Source organism: Anopheles marshallii, chromosome 2 (assembly GCF_943734725.1).
Source record: "Anopheles marshallii chromosome 2, idAnoMarsDA_429_01, whole genome shotgun sequence".
Taxonomy (NCBI): domain Eukaryota; kingdom Metazoa; phylum Arthropoda; class Insecta; order Diptera; family Culicidae; genus Anopheles; species Anopheles marshallii.
The window spans coordinates 81,458,757-81,479,052 of record NC_071326.1 but is presented as its reverse complement, the minus strand read 5'-3'; the positions used below and the strand labels follow the sequence as shown (position 1 = coordinate 81,479,052).

General features: G+C 40.9%; 1 protein-coding gene across 1 annotated transcript in view; it reads left to right on the top strand.

The window, feature by feature from the left end:
• Positions 1–7,574: 7,574 nt before the first annotated feature.
• The window catches only part of LOC128718684 (roundabout homolog 2-like), a 30,715-nt gene continuing 17,993 nt past the window's right edge, over positions 7,575–20,296 (top strand). Inside the window, exon 1 of the mRNA XM_053812303.1 lies at positions 7,575–7,659. Within this exon, the coding sequence (XP_053668278.1) occupies positions 7,575–7,659 (85 nt within the window). The remainder of the gene's footprint in view (positions 7,660–20,296) is intronic.

The window sequence follows — 20,296 nt, the reverse complement described above, 5'->3', positions numbered from 1 at the left end:
TCAATGATTCCGTGGCAAAGTCAGCACCCAATAATGTAGGTTGGGCGATGAGCGGGTTCGGGTTTTTTTTGACAATATTGATTGGATTGTAGCGGTTTTTGAGTTCTAAAATAATTTTATAAGCAGAAAGGAATTTTTGGGAAAAAAAGATAAATATTTTTCAACGACTACACCGCAAATCTTGTCATTTTTTAGCGATTTTAGCGAGGAAAGTACCTCTCTAAAGAAATATTGTAAGAATTGCCATGTTCGTTTCGCATTCATTCGACAACAATACAATTCTTCTCATTCGGGTGTTCTCTGAGCAGCATGAAAACATAACTCCAGGATGCAGTGTCATCATTATTCTTATGCAATTTATATACCGCTTCCGCATGCGCTCTACTTTCCGACTGCAGTCCGGGGATGCATTTCGCATTTCGAGTAATGTTTGCACAGGCACAAAGCTGTGGCGAAACGATAGAACTGATGATGGCAGCGTCAGCATCATATTGTGGCTGGAGACGTAAATTAAAAAAAAGGCACCGTAACAGTGGTTGCAGTCATTGTAAGAGCAGTTTCAGTTCTTTAAAGTAGGGGTATTATATAAATATCCTAACTAAATATTTGGCATTTTTGAAGTAGTTGTTGAAATCTGAGAGAGCTGTGTTCTAAAATACTTATAAGAAAATTTTAACAAACATATTAAGTACATGTATAATTTTTTTTTGGGAATCTCGATATTGTCATTCCTACAAACAAATAGCATTGCTATATTGGAAATGCTAAATTTGATAGGTAAATTTCAGAGAATTAAGTATAAAAATATCCTATTTTAGAAAGTCGTGTTTTTCTGGAATAATCTATAAATATCATTCATGGTTGAAGTACCAAATTTGACCATTTTTCCATTTATAAAAATTATAAAAATTATAAAATTATAAAAATAAGACATCATTTGTTATCTTTTGTTTACAATATGTAGGACAAGATCTTGTTGGAACCAACTAATGTCTTCAATTGTACATATTTTTACTATTTAGTATTATTTATTCTTTACATTTGACTGCTTTTGATATCTTCTATCATTGAGGCCAACAGAAAAAAGCAATTAATGATTTAATCAACCTTATTTTATTGTAAACACAACTCTTAACTCTAGCTCTTTATTTCTCTAATCCTTTAGTAATCTAATTTTAATGAAACATTTGAACTAGAAAAAATCACAGAATTACTTCGAATGAGATCATGCGAATAACTGATAACTAATAACTAATAACTAATAATAACGAATAACCAAGGTTGAAACTAGCTCTAGCTCTATAGTCATTTCCACCAGTGCCTTTCGCGGTCTTCATTATTCAGTGTCTGAGATGCGAGGGATACAATTGCACGGTATCATCTGTGTAAATTCATCACAAATAAACGTCCCGGTGATGGTACGAATCGATAATTTAATATGCTCACCATCGCACTCGTACGCTACAATCAACTCAAACCGATCGAAAGATGGCACGACCTCGCGCTGCATTCATTCGACACTGTCAGCAATGTTTTAGAACCCCTCTCGAAAGGGAACTGCGTGGAACAAAAGAAGGATGCGTTTTCCTCTTTGAAGAGGAAATGATTTTTTTAAAAAAATGTTCCGATAATCTATGCGTGGCCCTTTTGTTCGTCAATAAATCAACAGAAGAAGGGCCATGTTGGTAGATTGAAAAAAAAAGGAAACCCACTGCCTAGCATTACGTTCGGCTTCTTATTACACGAGCGACGATTATGATTGATTGTCGCTTCCGAAAGCAGCGACGGTTTTAAGACGGGAGTTTGATGTGTTTTGTACGGAGTTGATAGATATTTTTTTTTTAACTCTTGTACCTCTTCTTCCCCTGCTACCGTATATCTCGGCACGCAACTGATAACGTTCGGGTTTTTGTTGCGCCTAGGGGGGCCACGTGTGTCGGTGTCGCGGTGGGTCGCTTCTGCCACCGTCACAGGCCTATCAGATTCGGTGAACTGTCAGCGGACATCAAAGTGTCACACTTGCTGCTGCCGTTGCTGCCGTTGAGCTCGTGTTGTGATATCGCACCATGTTTCCATCGAGTGAAGGAAGGTGCCATATTGCCATGTCCTAAGGGAACCGCCACACACCCTGGGCGGTTGGTGTTATTTTCAGCTTGACGAAATAGCTTTTTGATTGGAACATTTTAAGAGGAGACATGCGTCACAAAGTGTATGTGATGTGAACCTCTTTACCAGGTAGAAGTTATTGTTTTGTTGAACTTCAAAATTCTTTGAAATATGATACATTTACAGCATTCAAAATATGACCAGGCAAAAATACACAACCCCGTACTGTAATGTACTGCCTGCCGGCATCGAGAGTGATGCCACTCAAATCAGTTTAGATGGATCATGAGTTCCACTGATGGATCCCTGCAATTGACCCATATTTCCGGCGGATTTCCACACGCACTCACCGCACCAAAAACTTGGCCAAGCGCCCAGCGGCTTATTGTTGACTGATTGATTGCTTTTTCAACGATCGCTTCCAGCTGACCCCCGACATGGTTTCGATCGAAATGATGAGCCATTTGAACAACGCATGGCAAGTGCTCTCGGATACAGGCAAGACAGTGCTGAATGATTGATGCCATCCGAAGATTTGCACGTTAATGCAACAGTGATAGCTCACGTTTTTTTGTTCCTCTTCTGAAGGATTCTAAGCCTTACGGGTGGGTTTCTCTAATACACCACGCACCGAATTGAGTGTGATGAAAACGTGATTTTGGTGTAATTTTATCTTTTTTAAAACGGTTTTTGCTAACGTTTCTCCGATTTAATGTTGTGTTCTTTAAAAACAAACCCTGAAAAAGAAACAATTCAAGATTGAATTATTAATTTACCAAACACGAAGATTACAGCGTTGCGTTACACGCAACGGCCAACGGGGGCGCATTTGGCGAAAGTTCACTTCACTCGTCAAAATTTGATGATGTGTGTGTGTTGTTTTTTTTTTGGTTATTTATTTCACCCTCTCCGGGTTCAATGAAGCCGTTTACCTTAACGAGAAATTGATGTCCTGCCAGTCAAAAGTGGAAACATTTAACAAAACCTCCTATCCACCGCCGTAACGCAACAGGGGTACACGGTGCCCTCATGGTGGTGCCCCGGAACATGTTAATTGCTAGCCCCCGAGAGCATGCTTTGAGGGGCAAATAAGAAATAAAGCATGCTTCGGTCCCTCGCACGCCTCTCTAGGGCACCGACGGAGCTCAGCAAGTCGGTATTTCGTTTAATTTTGTCTGTTTGGCGGATGCTGTTGCAGCGCGCTGTCGCCGTCGTTGGCGATACTTGCCGAAGATCTTATCCAATCTTCCGGACACATTCAGGGCTGGGGTGTTTTGTTCGATACGCGGTCCGTGTTGTCGAGGTGTTGAAGCGTGTGTGGAGTGGACCCCCTGCCGGTTAGAGCCAGATATGTCAGGGTGGTTGTATTTAGCTGTGCGTTTAATACTTTCATATCAAACAGGAATCAAGCGCCTCATATGATCGCTCTTAGGGTAGCGAAATAATTTTTAGAGTTTTTATATGTCTTTTTTTAAAACTAAATTAACTAAAAAAGCGCTGATAGTTTATCCAAATTTTCCTATCCACTTTTATGGTCCAATTCTAGCACGAAACAACCATCCGCTAATGTGTTTATTGGTAAGCTGATCAAATAATTAGCTCGATGAATCAGCAATGATTTGTGCCTTCAAGGTTGTGTTACGAATGACGAATCGAACGAAAGGTGGCTGCTTAAGTCCACGGTTTTTGGAGAGAGCCAACGAGATGAATGAGCGATGTTAATAAATTCCCTCCCGCCCGAACACGAGCGTCCGATCAATAACTATTTTTTAATTATTCGAAACGCCTCCCGGGGCAGTACAGTCCAATGGTGCCCGTTGGCGTGAAAAAAGGTTAAACTGGGACAGCGTTCGAAGCCCCATGCCACCATGGATAGATAGGTGCTTTGCCCCGGGGTGAAGCCATTGGAGTGTGGCTGTTTGCCGAATGGGGCTTAAGCGAAGCGGCAGTTTTTTTTGTTATGTGTGTGTAAAAGGGTGTTAGCGCCCTTGATTTGCATTTATAAATTAGGGCAATGCTTATCAAATACGGTTTCTTGTATTAGGAGTCTAATCGAAGAGTGATTGTTGGGGCAGAGTGAGTGACTCTTGTCATTTTACGTCTTTTTATGTGGATGGGCTGTATTAATTTATTAAAAGTTGTAGTTAGAATTCATCCCTTACTTCATTTTTGTTTTATTATATGCATCCTACATCGCCAACTGATTGTCTGATTGTCTTATCTTGTTATGACTCTTTAGAGAGCAACGCTGGCGTATTTGCTTGAATTTGACTTTTAATTTGAATCATTTTAAATCTATTAACGACTTATGATTCATGATTTGAGGTTTAAAAGAATATCTTTTTATTTTACCATCCGATCTGTCATTTGGATCTCTCGAGAATATGATCATCCATTGAGATTCTTCGACTTGTTCCCTAATTGGAGCATTCGTTGCGATTTCCTTTTTTTATTCAAGAATAACAGCCTGGACATATTTCGTAAATCTATTGGAATCTAAATTTAAAGTATAATTTACATTAGATTAGAGTCAGTTCCTTCTCCGAACAAGAGCCTTTATCTCCGGCGTAATCGGCCTTTTTTACGTCAACTATTTGTGTACATCATGGTTAATTTTTGTCTTTTTCCGCATAAAATGACACTCATGGTTAAGTTTATTATGACTTTTTCAAAATCTCTTCTTCAAATTAAATAAAAAAATTATATGAAGAGAGAAAAAAGGTGTCTGAAGAGGACCTTTCCTTTGGGGTCGCTTGGCAAAATTATTTCAATTTAGGCCTTTTTGTAGGAAAGGTCTGTAATGATCTCTTTGTTATAATGTCTATTTGTATTGAGTGACGAACTTACTCGACACGAATGAATATCTCAGATTATTGCTTGACGGGGTTGGAATTTTCAAGGCGAACAACACCGGTTACAAACATTGAATCCGGATTCGTTTCTTTGTCGATTCGAATTTGCAATTTATTTTTTCCTCTCCAATATTACGCATCAATATAGTGGAAAGGAAACATAATATTCTATCAGTTTCGCAAACAACCTTTTAAACAATGACCAACGTAAGACATCAACCCTCAAGTATCTCCTTACAGAGCAACACCTTTTCGCAGCAGAACTATTTGGAATGTTTCCCGGTTGGTTCGAGTTTTAAACTGATGGCATATTAATTTGCTCATTTGCTAGCATTATGCTCTTGTCACACCTTCGACAGAGGGACTCAGATTACGCAAGGGCAGCAACCGTTAAGAGCGCGCTGTTCGGACGAACATGTCTTATTAACATGCGAACAATCGATCGTTTGCTACAGGAAGCGTACAGCAATGGAACGACAGGAAGCTTACATTGATTCATAGCTGTTTCGGTCCCTTTCGACTGTGCCGACACATTTTTTTTTTTTGGGGAGGAATCAAATTTCAAGCAACATGTGTTACTCATCCGCTTCGTATTTTTCCCTTCTGCTGCTAAGACTGGCTGTGGTCTTCAAATTACAGTGCGGGTCAAATCGAGCCATACCGCCAGCGAATGACTTGTTGAATTTCTTAAGATTGCTGAGATACAGATTTAGTAACTTCCAGCACAGAATGGCACCTCATCTCGATGGTTGCACACTGCACGAATGTACTAGCGAGACTAATTCGAATGCTGATCCTCCTCAAGATCCGGACGGGCCGGAAATTGTGGAATGATGTTTTGAAAATAAGTGCTCGCGCGAACGGGGGACCTCCGGGTGCGTGCTTGTTTTGGTGAAATTTGGCCTTCGCTTATTGTTTACTGTCCGCTGCGTACGCGGTTGGTAAGGAATGTTTTTAAAATCGATCGATTTGAAAGTATAATGGTGAGTGATTGTTTGGCAACTGGGCTCTCAAACTTTCCACTGTTTTAGGAGCAAATTCTTCTAAACAGAAATCTCCCAACAAAACAACTGCATCCACCAGTTACGCCTAATCACTCCAGCGAGGAAGTCTTGCGGGTCGGCATCGCATAACATCAAAGTGGACCCGAAAGTGACTATCTAAATGTGTTGGATGCGGTCACATAAAAGCGAAAAGAGTTTTAATATTTTAATCAATGCACCGCTGTGGAGTTCTGCTATCTTCTAAGCTGCACAGCGTTCTGAGGCGATCGGACTGTTTCTCTCCGGTGAATTTATTCTGATTAGATTTTAAGCATAAAAAAAGATCACGAGAAAGAGCTTCCAGATAGCACCGAATGGTTGCCATGGAAACATAAAACCGACACAGGAAGTAGCATATTAATGGCTGCAGAGTTGACGCAGACGTGATGGAGGGAAATGCAAGTTAAAATTAAAAGGCAATTAAATTTCACGCTCAATGTGAAACAGGGACAGTCTTTGATGGGACTTGCATTGTTTCAGCATGAATAATTAAAAGCCGAAACCCAAAGGAAAGATTTTAAAGTGGCGTTAAATAAACATTACAATGATATTTTCCACATGACTGCGATGAAGCACTAATTAATTTCTTTTTCTATTTCTCTTTTTTTTAGTGTCACCAGTGTACTGAGGCTACAGTAAATAGTATAGAACGTGTGTCACAATATAGAACGCCACGTATCAACTGTACACGTCAAACACCGTATAGTGTTAAGACGCGTTCACATCATTCAAGTTCCTGCCAGCACACAAGGCCTAACACCGCATTTATTCCTTCACCGAAATCGCATACCTAGCATTTGTGGGCGAAAACGGACGGCATGTTGAAGGAAGAGAAAAGGTACTGACAAGACAAGCGAAAGACAATAACGCGGATCACCTTGAAGTCCTATACGCACCGCACGGTCCGGCAGCTGTCGATATTCTAAACATTTCTTTCGAAAACAAGAAAGGATAATCGATTCGACACGCAAATAAACGCAACGGATACGTCCTGGCAAGAGAGTCATCAAACACGGCACACAGCTGGAATAACGACAATCGGCAAAGGATGAACGTTCGGTGCTCATAACTCGAAAAGCAATTAGGCGCACCATTCACAAAAGTTCCCTTCGCGAAGAAAACACCACGGCCAGGCCACGTGTAGGATTCGTCAAGCATTTCGGCGTTTTTCCGACCCACCCCCGACTGAATACTTGCCCCACTGTGATAGTACCCGAAGGTTCCTGGCAGGCTGGTAAGCGGCAAACCTTTCCGGCACGCGAAGGTTAGCGACAAAACGAAACAAACTACGAAAGCGAAGGTCACCTGTTACACGAACCGTTTTCCGAGCGATACTGCAAAATGCAAATGTGTTACGCCTGAAGCGTTGCGGGGAATCGTATGTGCAAAACATATCATAAAACAAATCGTTACTGACCCAGAAGTACATCGGCAACAAGATTTGGTTAAAATCTTCCACAAAAAAAAACCGAGTTGCTACAGCAGTTAAAGGTTTTTCTGAGCAAAGGCACCACTTTCTGCCTGGCAGCAAACTCCAAGTGGTTCAGACAATCTCCACAAAGAAACACAGGCAATGCAGCAGCACAGCGGAAGGATGCACTGGACGTGGACGGTGTGGATCACGATAGTGGTGACGGTCATGTTACCGCTAACGAACGGTAAGTTGTAGTTTTGTTCCGTTTTTTTTTTCTCCACCCCAAGACCGCTCTTAGCGTCTTTCTTAGACGATAGTTGCTGCTCTTCCTGTCGGACACCTTGTCGGTCAAGCAAAGCGTGGTACCAGTAGACGTGCGTGTGCCGTTGGATTGCTCGTCTCGGTAAACAATGCAAGGTTTTCCCGTGTCGGTGCAAGGTAACAGAGTCATTTTTCAACCCTGACGAAGATCTCCTAGATCTCCTCTCCCTTTACACGCGCGCACGCGGGTCTTACGATCTCAGATTAAGCTGGTTCGTTTTGTCGTTGCATTCAACTCTACCGCATAATCCATCGGTTTGGCTGTTGTCCGACAATCTCGCTCAATCTGATGCATTGTATCAAGGGGGCCGGGGTGTGCCGGCCACGATGTAAACGTCAGGTTTCGGACAGCAAGATTGTGGTGTGGACGTTGATCTTGTTCAGTGGATAAATTTCTTTGACCCCGGGTGCTCATCGTTTGATTGAGATAACGCGTGTAAACGTTACGTTCTTGTCAATCTGTGGTAAGCGCAGTTAATCCACCGAGCGCAGGGTGACGATTGCTTGAAGTCATTGGGTCTACAAAGAAGTTCATAATTTGTTGGTATTATTATAATGAAATTGATTATTATTTTTAACAATTTCTTAATTCTTGGTGAATTCTGGAAGGAAAATCATTTTTCTTTGTTTAGATTTCCTTTCGAAGAATGATAAGGTTTTTGTCTATTAATCAGTAGTACTGTTGGAAGGAGTAGAATTTGAGGTCAGTACCTATTCCTATATGTTTTTATTTCCTTATTTGTTTCAATTTTGAATTTATCTTTTCTTTATATTCCGCAATTTGACCTATGTTAGACAAGACCCGTTGGTGTATTTTTTACGGCCGGACCTGTTCAAAATGTCATCCGGAACAAACCCCTGTAGGCCGGACTGATTATCCGGCTACGGGTATATAATGTCAAAGAAGGCTTGAAATGGCATGCCTCTAGACCTCTTAAGATTGTTGGGCCGATAAAGAAGATAAGGTACACTTTCAGAATTAGTATCTGATGCCCAAGTGATTCACTTTGGAGTCGATTTGTGTAAACCTTCAATGTTTGGCTTTAATGGCTTTAATTCTATCGTTCAATATCAAAACGATACTAGAACGACATTTTTGTATGTCTAGCTTATTAAAATTTCGGATTCATAAAGCTTGATATCTTCCGACTTCAGCTCAAACAGAATCCGATCCTCAATCTTTTAACTTGCTAATCGAAATTGCTAACCTTTTGAGTGTATTCTAATAATTTTATCTTCTGGACTTATGGACTTATTCTTACATACATGTCTACAAGAGATCTATCATTCATTCTTGAAATCAGCTTTCGGCGCTATATTTTTTAAAGCGTTAAAGCTTAATATTAACCTGATATGAGAAAAACAACTGCACTTTGGAGTTGAGAAGCTTTGTTCGTAAATTTAACTCCCAGAAAGATATGTTTATGTAGCTATTATTTAACTACAATCTACTGTACGATCTACGATCTACGATCTACTGTATTTAGCAATTTACTACGATCTACTCGTGCCATATTTTATTTCTTGAAGCATAATTAAAAAGATGAACCCCAGTCCAGTCAGTCCTCTAAGAGGAAATATTACCCTAATGTAAATTCTACCTCAACCCAGTCTACATCACGCGCAGTCTTCTCTCCCATTTAATTTAGCACACAATTTGAAGCATCTCGGGTTGATCCACGCCGCCGAAAACTTAAATTTCCTTTCGCGTAGCAAAAGTCCTGCTTGAAAACTAGCAACTTTTTAGACTCGCGCCACATCCCACCTTCTCCGAACGGAAGTTCCAATTAAGAAGCCAGCCCAGCCCCAAATAATTTTCTTGTTGTGGTGAAAATAATGAGGCAGCATCGAAAGTTTTAGACGTTCGTTTCGTTCTCGGTTTTGAACGGTGGGGTGTTTGTGCGTTTTTGTTTTGCTTCTTCGGTGAGTCGTAATTTAGAGTGTAAACGGTGCTGTTCCCTTGGTAATTTAGCGAGAGTTGCAAGATTTATGCACGTAATTTTGCCGCCCAGATAAGAGATGAGGAGCGATGAGATTAAATTCGGGAAGAGTTTATTGCGCTGGGGTGTAGTCGAGGAATAGGTAGGATTTATCTTAAAGCTCTGTTGAGTTCTTTAAAAAAAGGGACACTCTTATTTGCACAATTATAAATTTTGAGTAAAAAAAATTACAAACTCTTCTTTTAATAAGTAAACAAGCATATTTTAATTACTCAAATTTGGTATCAATCCACCCAAGCTTGTGTTTAACATCCATGCGATGTGACCAGTAAAATGTTCCCAATGAACAACTTCATAATTATCGAACCGGAAAATGACTGCGAAATGAGTGAACCGGGGCCACCCCGTCCATGATGGTGGTCAAATAATGCAAACCGCCACACCGTGTCTATCGGGGCGTGATATTGTAGTTGATGGGGTTTTGCCATGTTGCGTACGTAAACTCGACCGCTCATGCAACTTTGCACTTGTCGTGTTTCTTTTTTCACCTGTCGCTATAAATATTTAGTACTGCATTTTATTGTGACAGTTCTGTTTTGATGTCTTCTTGTTACTCGGTTGAGTTATTGCGACGCTTAATGCACACATGTGGCGGTTTTATGTTGTTTTATGGTGGAGTTACTCAACTAGATTGTGCATTCGTAAGATAACAATGTTTTACCGTAGTTTTGAAGTGTTTTTTTTATTATTATTTAATACCACTGAAAAGTATTCAAACGATTAAACACAAAACAAAAACATCAAGCACAAACGAATCAAACGATCATCAAATGGGCATTGAAAGCATTTCGCTTTGCCGTGGCACATGTTCTGTGTGAACGATTTCGTACGTGACGCTCCCTTCCATGGCACACTAGATTCTCTAGTTTTGACAATTTTCCCAGCAACATATTGCAGTGCGCCTACATGCATGCGGCAGGTTTTTATTTGGTGGTTTGCGGTTTTGTGGGCGACCGTTTTTAGCACGAAATGCTAAATGAGGCTGCCAATTATGAAATCATTCGGCTGGCGCTACGGAATAATAATCAGAAACCTTTTGCCATTTTTGGACGGGGTGCGTACATTACTCTACATAGAGCGTTGGGAATAGAAGAGTGGGAAAAAAGACAACCTTCTCCCACAAACAACCCATCGAATGAGTTCGATTGTTGGTAAGCTTTTTTTTTTAGTTGCTGGTTCAACAAATCCAAATGACGGATAAATGGCGCTGATTGTTTTCCGTTTTAGATGCCGCCAGTTCAGCTGAACATGCCCGGGACAAAACGCGCAGCATCTGGCAAATCTGTTTGTGCAATGCGTGCCGAAATTTTCGTGAGAATAATTGTTTGCCGTCTGATGTTGGTTTTCGGTTAAAAATTTACTATTTGTATCGTCAAAAAGGACATAAATAAATGGATTTTTGCTTCAACTACTTATTTTACTGCCTAATATAAGATATGAAATACATTTATTCAACAGGAAACTAACTCAACTTAAACGAGGAAAGTTTATAATTTTATTTAAAAATATTGATGAATTTCTTTTTTCCACTTCCAACAAATATATAATCATTGAATTCAATTGTGTGTCTTTAGTTTGCAAAGAGTTAATGGAGAATACGCGAACTAATGGAAAATCAAACGAGAACGAATTTACGCGTTAGGCTTTTTTTTGGCCAAAGGTTTTAATTGTTTTTTTTTTTTGCTTTCATTGATTCAATTTTACCTAGAAAAAGAAGTTTCCGATCCAAAAAGTGATATATTAAACGTAAAAAAAAAGATTTCATCACACAAACTTCGATGACTCACCGACAAAAACTGAAGCGCACTGTCAAAAATGCAAAACTTAGTAGCAACGACTGTAATCCTACAATAGTCGATTGTAACGACTTTGTTTCAATTTCATAAAATTTATCATCAGTGTAGCCGTCAGCTCTAACATATTATTTAATCTATTTGTGCTGCTCATGATAGCACGGTTCGCGTTACTTGTTCATTGTCTATTTTACCAGCATCCAATTTCCGTTCCGACTGCACCAAATCCGGCGTGTCAGCGTGTTTATTTTAGTTTCCACGGTTTGACTCTTCCGCGTACGGCGGTCGTTATTCAAATCACGCGCACAGTTCGTTGTTTCGTGTGTGCGTGTGTGTTTGTTTTCGGCATCACTGTTATTCAAATATTACAACGATGCAATATGAATATTTTATACGCGAAGCTGGATAATATGATTGGGGAATTGGTGGTAGCTGGAGAGGCTTTCCGCAAACAACTATCCGGGGAAGAGCTTGTGTTGTAGTTTGTGGTTGCCCCAGCTTTGTCGGCGCCAGCGTAAAGCCACTCGCCAGATATTATTGCAAGAGTGCAAATTGCCAAAAATCAATATTCCGAACATGATAAGGCTATCAAATAAATCAAACGGTTTTTTTTGCAGTGAACAAGTTTGCTCTTCACTAGACACAGCGCTTATCTTTCCTTGAGAGGATGAGCTGGGGTTTGGACTATGGAGTGCAAGCAGTGGAAAGTCATTTCTTTTCAGTGATGATTGCAAATTGAAGTTTTGTTATGAAAATTAAAAGCTTTTTAATACTTCTCGATATAATTACTTACTACGCGACATGACGACCCTCCTCCGTAGGATGAGTTACTAAAGCCTTGTTATTGGTATGTTAAAAGCTCAGTCAGTATGGGATGTTCATTAGGGCGCAGCTGAGATTTGAACCACAGCCATTGGTGCATCAGAACGTAAGCTGTGTCACAATATCAAGGGCTCACTCAACAATTCTACTGCAAAATTCGAACAAAATGTCTCAAGGTTTCTGTGGCTTAGTGATTGCTAACGATAAACGTAACCTATTTTTTTATTAAGATATCATAATTTATAGCATAGTATAGTATTTTGTTTATACCTAAATCTAATGATGTATCTAATGAAGTCTATTCTTTATTCTTGCATCATAACAAATTTTAACGATTCTACCCAAAGTATCGGTACACTGCAAGAAAATGTTTCAATTTTCTGTTATTTTTAATAATTTTAGTACACTGCCATAACTTTATCGTCGCTGTCACTTATACCTCACAAGCACTAACTCACCATTTTATTACCATTTTCCATATAGCTCACAAGTACCACAAACGGGTTTACCAGTGGAAGTAAAAGCATGAAAATTAAAGCTGTATGCTCGTCCATGACATTGCCCAGCAAAAAAAAAATGACAAAAAAAAGATTTACACCCAGTGGGCAAGGGTTCGTAATAAAGCGAAATTTATATCGAAAGCAACCCCACTTTCCACTTGGGGGTCATATTCGTATGGGGTGGGGAAAAAACGACCAGAATACATTACACACGCACACACACTGCCCGGTACATTTTCCTACCAACCCCCGACAAAAAAAAAGGAATATGGCCAAAATTAATGTTTCTTTTTCGGGGGGATCGTCCCTTCGCCCCGTTTGGGTAAGCACATAAATTGGTCAAGATATGCACAGCACGTACCTTCCACATGTTGTGGAAAGCTTTTAAGGATGTGCGTATGGTTTTTTCCTTCCCTTCTTATTTGTGTGTGCTTCTTCAACAATTTTCACTTCTTAAACGTTCCCCCGTACGGTGTTGGCGTTCTGCTGGAATATTTGTTTATGCGTGTGCGAGCGATATTGCAGAGTTGTGTTAGCTGGTGGGAGAGTATCGGATCGCTCAGCCTTCCTTTCGATATTGATATAAATGGGCGAAAAATTGGGAAGCTATGTTTTATTCCTGCTCGCGGGAGTAAACTGTCAAAGGCATTAGCCCCCGGAATGTAGGGGAAACAATTACTGCTGATTGCGCGTTCATAGGGTAGGAGATCCCTTGAAGTATTAATCAGCATTCAGTTACTGGAATATTAATGATGTGATTTTGGTAAATGCACAAATAATTGGTAAATATTGGTTAGGTTCGCCTGGTGCTGGTGCCGCCTTTTTTTTCCCTTCCCCATCATGCTTGTGTTGATGACGATGTTGATTGCGAGGCGTTAGTGGCGTCGAACGGGTCGATGAATATGTGGGCCCCCCTCACTCTCACTGCTATCCGTAGTTGGTGCGGTTGAGCGGAAGTTTGTGTGGAAGAAAACATGGCTTTGGTCAAATATTGTATGAGTCATGTAAAGCATGAGGGGGGAAATGTGTGGATCACTGGTCAAACATTAATCAAGGTAATCATAAGCAGACCTTTGACACAATGGTATTAACAATACACACACACACACACATAGCCACTGCTTCCTTATAGTGAACCTGTCAGCATCTGGTTTCAAGGACCGGTCACAGAAGATGATGGGCCCGATAAAAATAGGTTAGCTGCCAAGAAAAGGTTTGCGAATCATCTTGGCATTTTTCTTTGCGGTCCGTTGCCCCCCCTTCACGGAAAATGACCTAAATCTTTTCATCAAGAAAGATCCCACTGTTTACCTTTTTTCCATCGTTTGATTCTTTTGGAGCGATGTGTTTGCTATTAACAGCTTCCGTGTAGCTGACGACGTAACTTTCAAAGCCTAACCGTGCCGAAGCTTCGGACGAAGGACACGCACACATTACCGTACCACCGCATCTTATGCCACAAAACCCTCTGATAACGCTGTGGCACTGTGAGATTAAAAATACCGACGGCCTGATTTCAATTTTGCCTTGCGCTGACGCTGTAGATGATGAACTCTTCTAGCGCTCGCCCTGTGTGGCTCATCCTCGTTTTGCGACGAAGCCGAACCGTGGTGAAGTGTTGTTGTAAACAATTTTACAAGTAGAAAATTAAAATTCTCCACCCCGGTGCATGCATGCGGGTTTAAGCTAGATCAAAGATTCGGCCTCATGCCGACGGTGCGTCGATATAAGTTTCCGTCACTAAGTGGGACGTACGCACGCTCAATTTCGTATGCTACCGTGACGGTGCGAAAAAGGGGGTGGGGGCTGGGGAGGGGGGATCCCTTTTATCGCCCTATCTTATGGCAAGTTGTTAAAAAGGAAATTATGATTTAATCAAGGGCACCAGGCGGGATCAAACGGGAAAGGTCACGCGGGATGCGCATGTTACAAAATGAAAATGTTGCTCAAGTGTGTTGACGGGTGGCACAAATGAATTCATCAAACGATGAACACAGTTTTGATGAAGTGTGCGTTATAACATTATTTAAGGAAAGTATATTTTACAGCGAAGCAAATCATATTGAATTCAAAAGTTCATGTAGCAGAGTATTTTTTGAGATTGTTGAGACTTATTGTTAATTTAAAAATCGGTAAATAGTTCAATAACTTTTTAGAGCTCCTCGAGCATAGTAAATTCATTTTGGAAACTCTTTAAACAACTTTAAAACATCGTTGTTGCTCCTGCTAAGGGTTTTTTTTTGGTAGGCTTTTCCGATATAATCCAATATAATTTCACAATAACACACACAATCAATTGCACAACGAGTGATGTCGCCCACGGGCACTTTAGAAAGTGAGCATTTTCATCGGCAAACTCCACGTCCAATCGGTGCTATGGTGTTCGGGTGCTGTTTCGTATATGTGTTAATAAACCCGCTCAGCCACGGTTCTCCAACGCATCACGGTTTGGCTGTCCGATGGCCATTTGTGCGGTGTAACTGATAGGAGTGCCTCCGCTGGCGTGTGCATGTGCCATGAAATTGTAAAATTCAATTATAACCCCGCGCGTTACGATGCTGTTGTCTTTCTCCAAATTGAAGGTTGTGAGCTTTTTGTCATCCACAACTCGCATCCAACTGTCCGTAGCCGCCACTGCAGCTGTGCTCCGGGGCTGGTGAAATGCACAGTTGTCCAGCTGTCCCGGCATGTCTCCAAACCACCGCTCTAGCTCCCACACACCAGAAAAAAACAGCAAGTGTTGCATGTCACCAATCATTCCGTGGTTAAAAAACAGACCCCCCTCCACCACCCTTCCTCCCCTGTTTGGACAGTATGTTGACGAGATCTCGGGCCCTCCGGTCGGCATACAAGCCAGAAAAGCCGTACCGAAACATCTGTATCGGTGTGTGGTACAAAAACAAGCGCGCGGTACCGATGGCGCGAGTTAAATAAATCAATTTAATAATTTGTTGAACCAATTACTGCTCGGTGCGCGATGGATGGGCACTCTACGGGTTGCGTTATCCGGTTCGCTCAACCATCCCACCCACACTCCCGAAGCCGCCCACTTGCGCCGCCCGATGCACGCCGGATGGCTCGAAGGGAAAAACCGGTACATTCGCTGCCATTGGGCCCTTACATCGGTTAATTTGAAGCGAATGGAGAAAAATTAATATAAAAAATGGCCCCCACGTACCAGCCACAATGACGCATGATGATGTATGATGTATGACAACGGAGTGAAACCGATATCGAATGATATGGAAACCCGGCTTACTATGATGATGATGGGTCTGTTAATGTTGATGGGGTAGTGATACATTTCTTCTGTTTACGCTTGTTTTACCCTGTGCGGGGAACAATTTAATAAAGGGAATAATTTGCTTTTCAGGAATTTCGATGCGATATTAAAAGGGGGATGTCACTGATGAAGCTGGTGCCCCTTTTTTATTGTTTTTATTTATTTTTTCGCAATTGTTATGAGATCAGTCCTAACCTAAAGGTGTTACTTTCAATATTCTTATTACAATCTTTCGTTTTACAGGTATAAAAAACAATTTTTTATTTTTTAAACAGTGTTGAAAGATTGACTTTGAAGCTTTTTAATTTCATGAATATCTTGAGATCTAAAAATCGCCAAAGTTATTAAAAAATGACACATTTTTAAAGCATATTATTGAAATATGTTGAACAAGGGGCCAGCGCTTAAATTAACCTTCTAGCTTAAGAACTTACAGTTCTTCTAGCCTGCGGTTGTATTGAATCATCTTTAATCTTTAATATTATATCTTTAATATTATATAAGAATTATAGCACTGAATCTTTTTCTACAATCGAAAGGTCTTGCAAGATTGAGAGGTTGAGATAAATTTGGTTGAGATTAAATTGAGTCTCATGATTCTTTTGGTTATGGTTTTTAGCTTATGAATCAAATGACTCGTCACTACAGATTATTATGAACGATCCTCAAGATTGGTAAATTAGACAACAAACATTAGATTTGCAAAACAAAAAAAAAAAACGTTTTTTAATTTGCCTTTAACTTTCACAGCAGACCGTAAAGAAACGTTCAACTGAAGAAACAAAACACCCTCGCCTTGAATCAAACGGGAGCAACTTTATTGTGAGTGCGTGCCTTTACCCGCCAGGCTAGTGCCATCTCTTTGCGCAAGAGATTTCAAAGAAAAACGATAAATAAACAGGATGGGAGACAGTGCAGCGCCAGCAGGCAACATCCATTTGAAGCAGCAAAATTGCCTTGGCCACCAACGAAGCTCCAGCTGCCATTGGTCCCTAACGACCAAACCGACGGCGCAGCACTGCTCGGTTGCATTTAACTGCAACTGTTTCAACTATTTCCCGGACGGTTTGACTCCGCTCCGGTGGTGCGCTCCACCCGGAGGGCAATCAGAATGGCAAGCAAATTTGTATCAAATGCCACGGCAAAACAAAGACGTTGCATTGTTCGAGGCCGGTGTCTGCCGATGTGTTCTGTGTTGACACATGGTTAAAGTCTTGCAATGGTGTTTCGAATGTGAAAATCTCGACAAAATCGTGTTCCGTCACCAGAACAGATGCACAAAAAAAACGTGAAATGCACGTGCACAATGTCCTAACTTCCGACGCATAATGTGTTTGGATATCTTCATCTCGCTTTTGATCTTGAAACACGTGTGACTAAGGGAATGAATTCTCAACGAGTTTATTTTAAAAAGGTTTGACTTAGCATAATTCCACATGAGTTGTTTATTCACGTGGGACGCATTTTTCTTATCAAACAAATAATTTTGTTTATTCATAAACTTTGCTTTGGTTTGAAGTCATAATAAATAATATCAAAACCAGAGAGCGCAGAGTTCTCCCAATTTGGGGCTAATTCAGTGACTAATCTCCGTTGGCACTCATGAATTCCCGCTGGCATCTTCGGGCGCGTGTTCCGCGAACTCGAGGTCCAAAGAAGTGACAAAATGGAGCTTCCGTACGGGAAGCAGCTTCGATTAGCATAGATTGTGATCAGCCGGTGCTGGTGCTGGTGAAAAGCCGAGCACCCATTAGGACCATCCCCGTTAGTGGAACTGTATCGCCCGGATAATCGAGGCAGCAATCGAGCATGCTATTATGGATGGGTCCGTCCATTCGTCTCGACTGGCTGTTGCCATATTTTAACCGTAAACTGTCGTGGGTAGAATATTTAAAAAAGTAAAAAATTATCTCTTCATTTACGCGCTTCACGGTAGAGGGAATTCGGTGGAAAAATGTGCCAGCCACTGGGGAGATGGTTATCGGCAGGTTCCGAGTAAAAATCATGCCTCCCCGGATAAACATATGGTACCATTTGCGCAAAAGCCAGGGAGACGCCTAGTGAAGCTTTCACTAAATTCTGCTGTAGTGTATTTCTTCTGTAGATGAGATCAGTGATTTTTTTTCATAAAGTATAATTTAAAAATGGGTTGCTTCGCGTATGCTTTAGACGAGTAGTAATTCTTTAACATTCTTTAAGTAAAATGTAATAATTTAAGTCAAATGTAATAGAACTTGGAACTTTTGAGAATTTTTTATAAGAATATGTCAAATTTTAGGAACATTAGAGTCTTACAGATTTTACATTCAGATAAAGATAATGTTTGGTAATGTATCCTTATTGCATATTGCTATTATTCAGGAATGCTAAGATATAATGAGGACATGAGATCTCCTGGAATCTGAATACACAGTCCAAGAAACTCCCAAATTAGATACCCTTTTCAGTAACGTGATGCATCTGGTGAAATTGCTTGGAATAAGCTGATGAAATTGATCATCAATTGATCGAGATGTTAAACCAAAAAACCTTCTATAAAACTTCTACTAACAAGAGATGAGACATCAAAATTGAGCTATTAATGTAGGTTTCACTTTGTGTCTAGAATATTTGATACCGTTTCAGATCCATGCTAACCACTGTAACTGGCCTGGAATTCAGAATCCACTAGAGAGTCAAGATATTAAACGAGGATTTGAAAAAGTTAGTCCCTTCTGAGATAGAATTGGTCTAAAGGAAGCTATTAAACTTCCTGATATCCTCCAAGACAGACTTCAATTACCTTGTAGTACAATTTCATAATATCCCTTGAGAATGTTTCTTCATATTCTAACTTTTGACACTCTACAATCTCTGAAGAACTTGTCCTATATTTTGTGTTCTAACTATCCAGTTTTTGATTGATTTTATAAAGAAAAAATTAAAATACGCAATAGAATTCTGAACAAGTTTTAATTTATTCAAAATATTGTTACAGCAATGAATGTCAAACAGACAAGCATTAGCGTTCCAGTCTAGCCCCACTTCCTGCTCATTCACGCCTTGTTCTACCACGATCGCGGATGAATCACTAGCGTTGGTACCTACAAACCCGTTCTAACTTCCGGGCACTACAATAGAAACTAGACAAACGCCACCCGCCTTAGACGTCGGCGGGTTTTGATTTCCAGCGATAGATATTCCATTACCAACGCTTCTTAGAACAAAGCGCAAGATTTAAGGTATGAATAACGGCGCGACTGTAACTTGGGACGCTGTCATCGCTATATGGAGACTTAGTTCTATTAGCCCACTTCTATGACGGCCTTACACATCACACGACCCACCACAGACGGTTAGACGGAGACCACGCGCTGTACGCAACTGTCAATCATAAATTAAGATTTTGCGCTTGTAATGCCGTAACTAGTCGTGGGCGCGATAAGTGTGGTGCGAAATGCAGACGGCAATTTGCCCGTTGCGTCTTACAAAAATGGCTGATGTCTGTAAGCCTGCACCAGCCTTCAACTCCTTGATAGATGTGATTGAAATATGGTGGCGTGCATTTTTGTCATTAATGCACTTGAGATCAATTATGAGTCATGAGTCGTTCCGAAGCAGGATGTACTTGCCGGGATCACGAGTTGTAATGATAATGGATGTATTTTTCATGTCGAAGCCACAGTAAACTCGCAACAAATAATGTGGAGCCGTTATTTTCTCGATCGTTTGTTAAGTCCCATTCAAACGGTGCAGTGATTTTGCGTGAATCGGTTGCTTCTGGGGGTGGTTTTTTCTGCTGCTGCTGCCGTCTGTGCATTTGCATGCCCACTATGTACGCCCAGGGAGAGGAGATCCATTTTTCATCTCGCTGCATCTGCGTGTCGGAGGAGGTGACTGGAGGGTATCGCTTACTGCCGAGCCGCGGTTAATAGCAGTAATCTCCGACGAATGTGGTATAATATTTGCCCAGCCAGCAACCCGGTTGCTGCGATTGCTGCACCGACCTTCGCAAACTACCATTTTTGGCATATCCGAGGTGAGAATGGCGTTTGGCGTGTTCACGATCGTCGCGTGTCGTTCGTTGCTGTGCACCCGTCCGCGCGAAATGACAGACGCCAAGTTGACGGGGCGCCGCCGCTGCCAATATTGCAATTGCCTACCCGTGTAGGTGGACAGGATT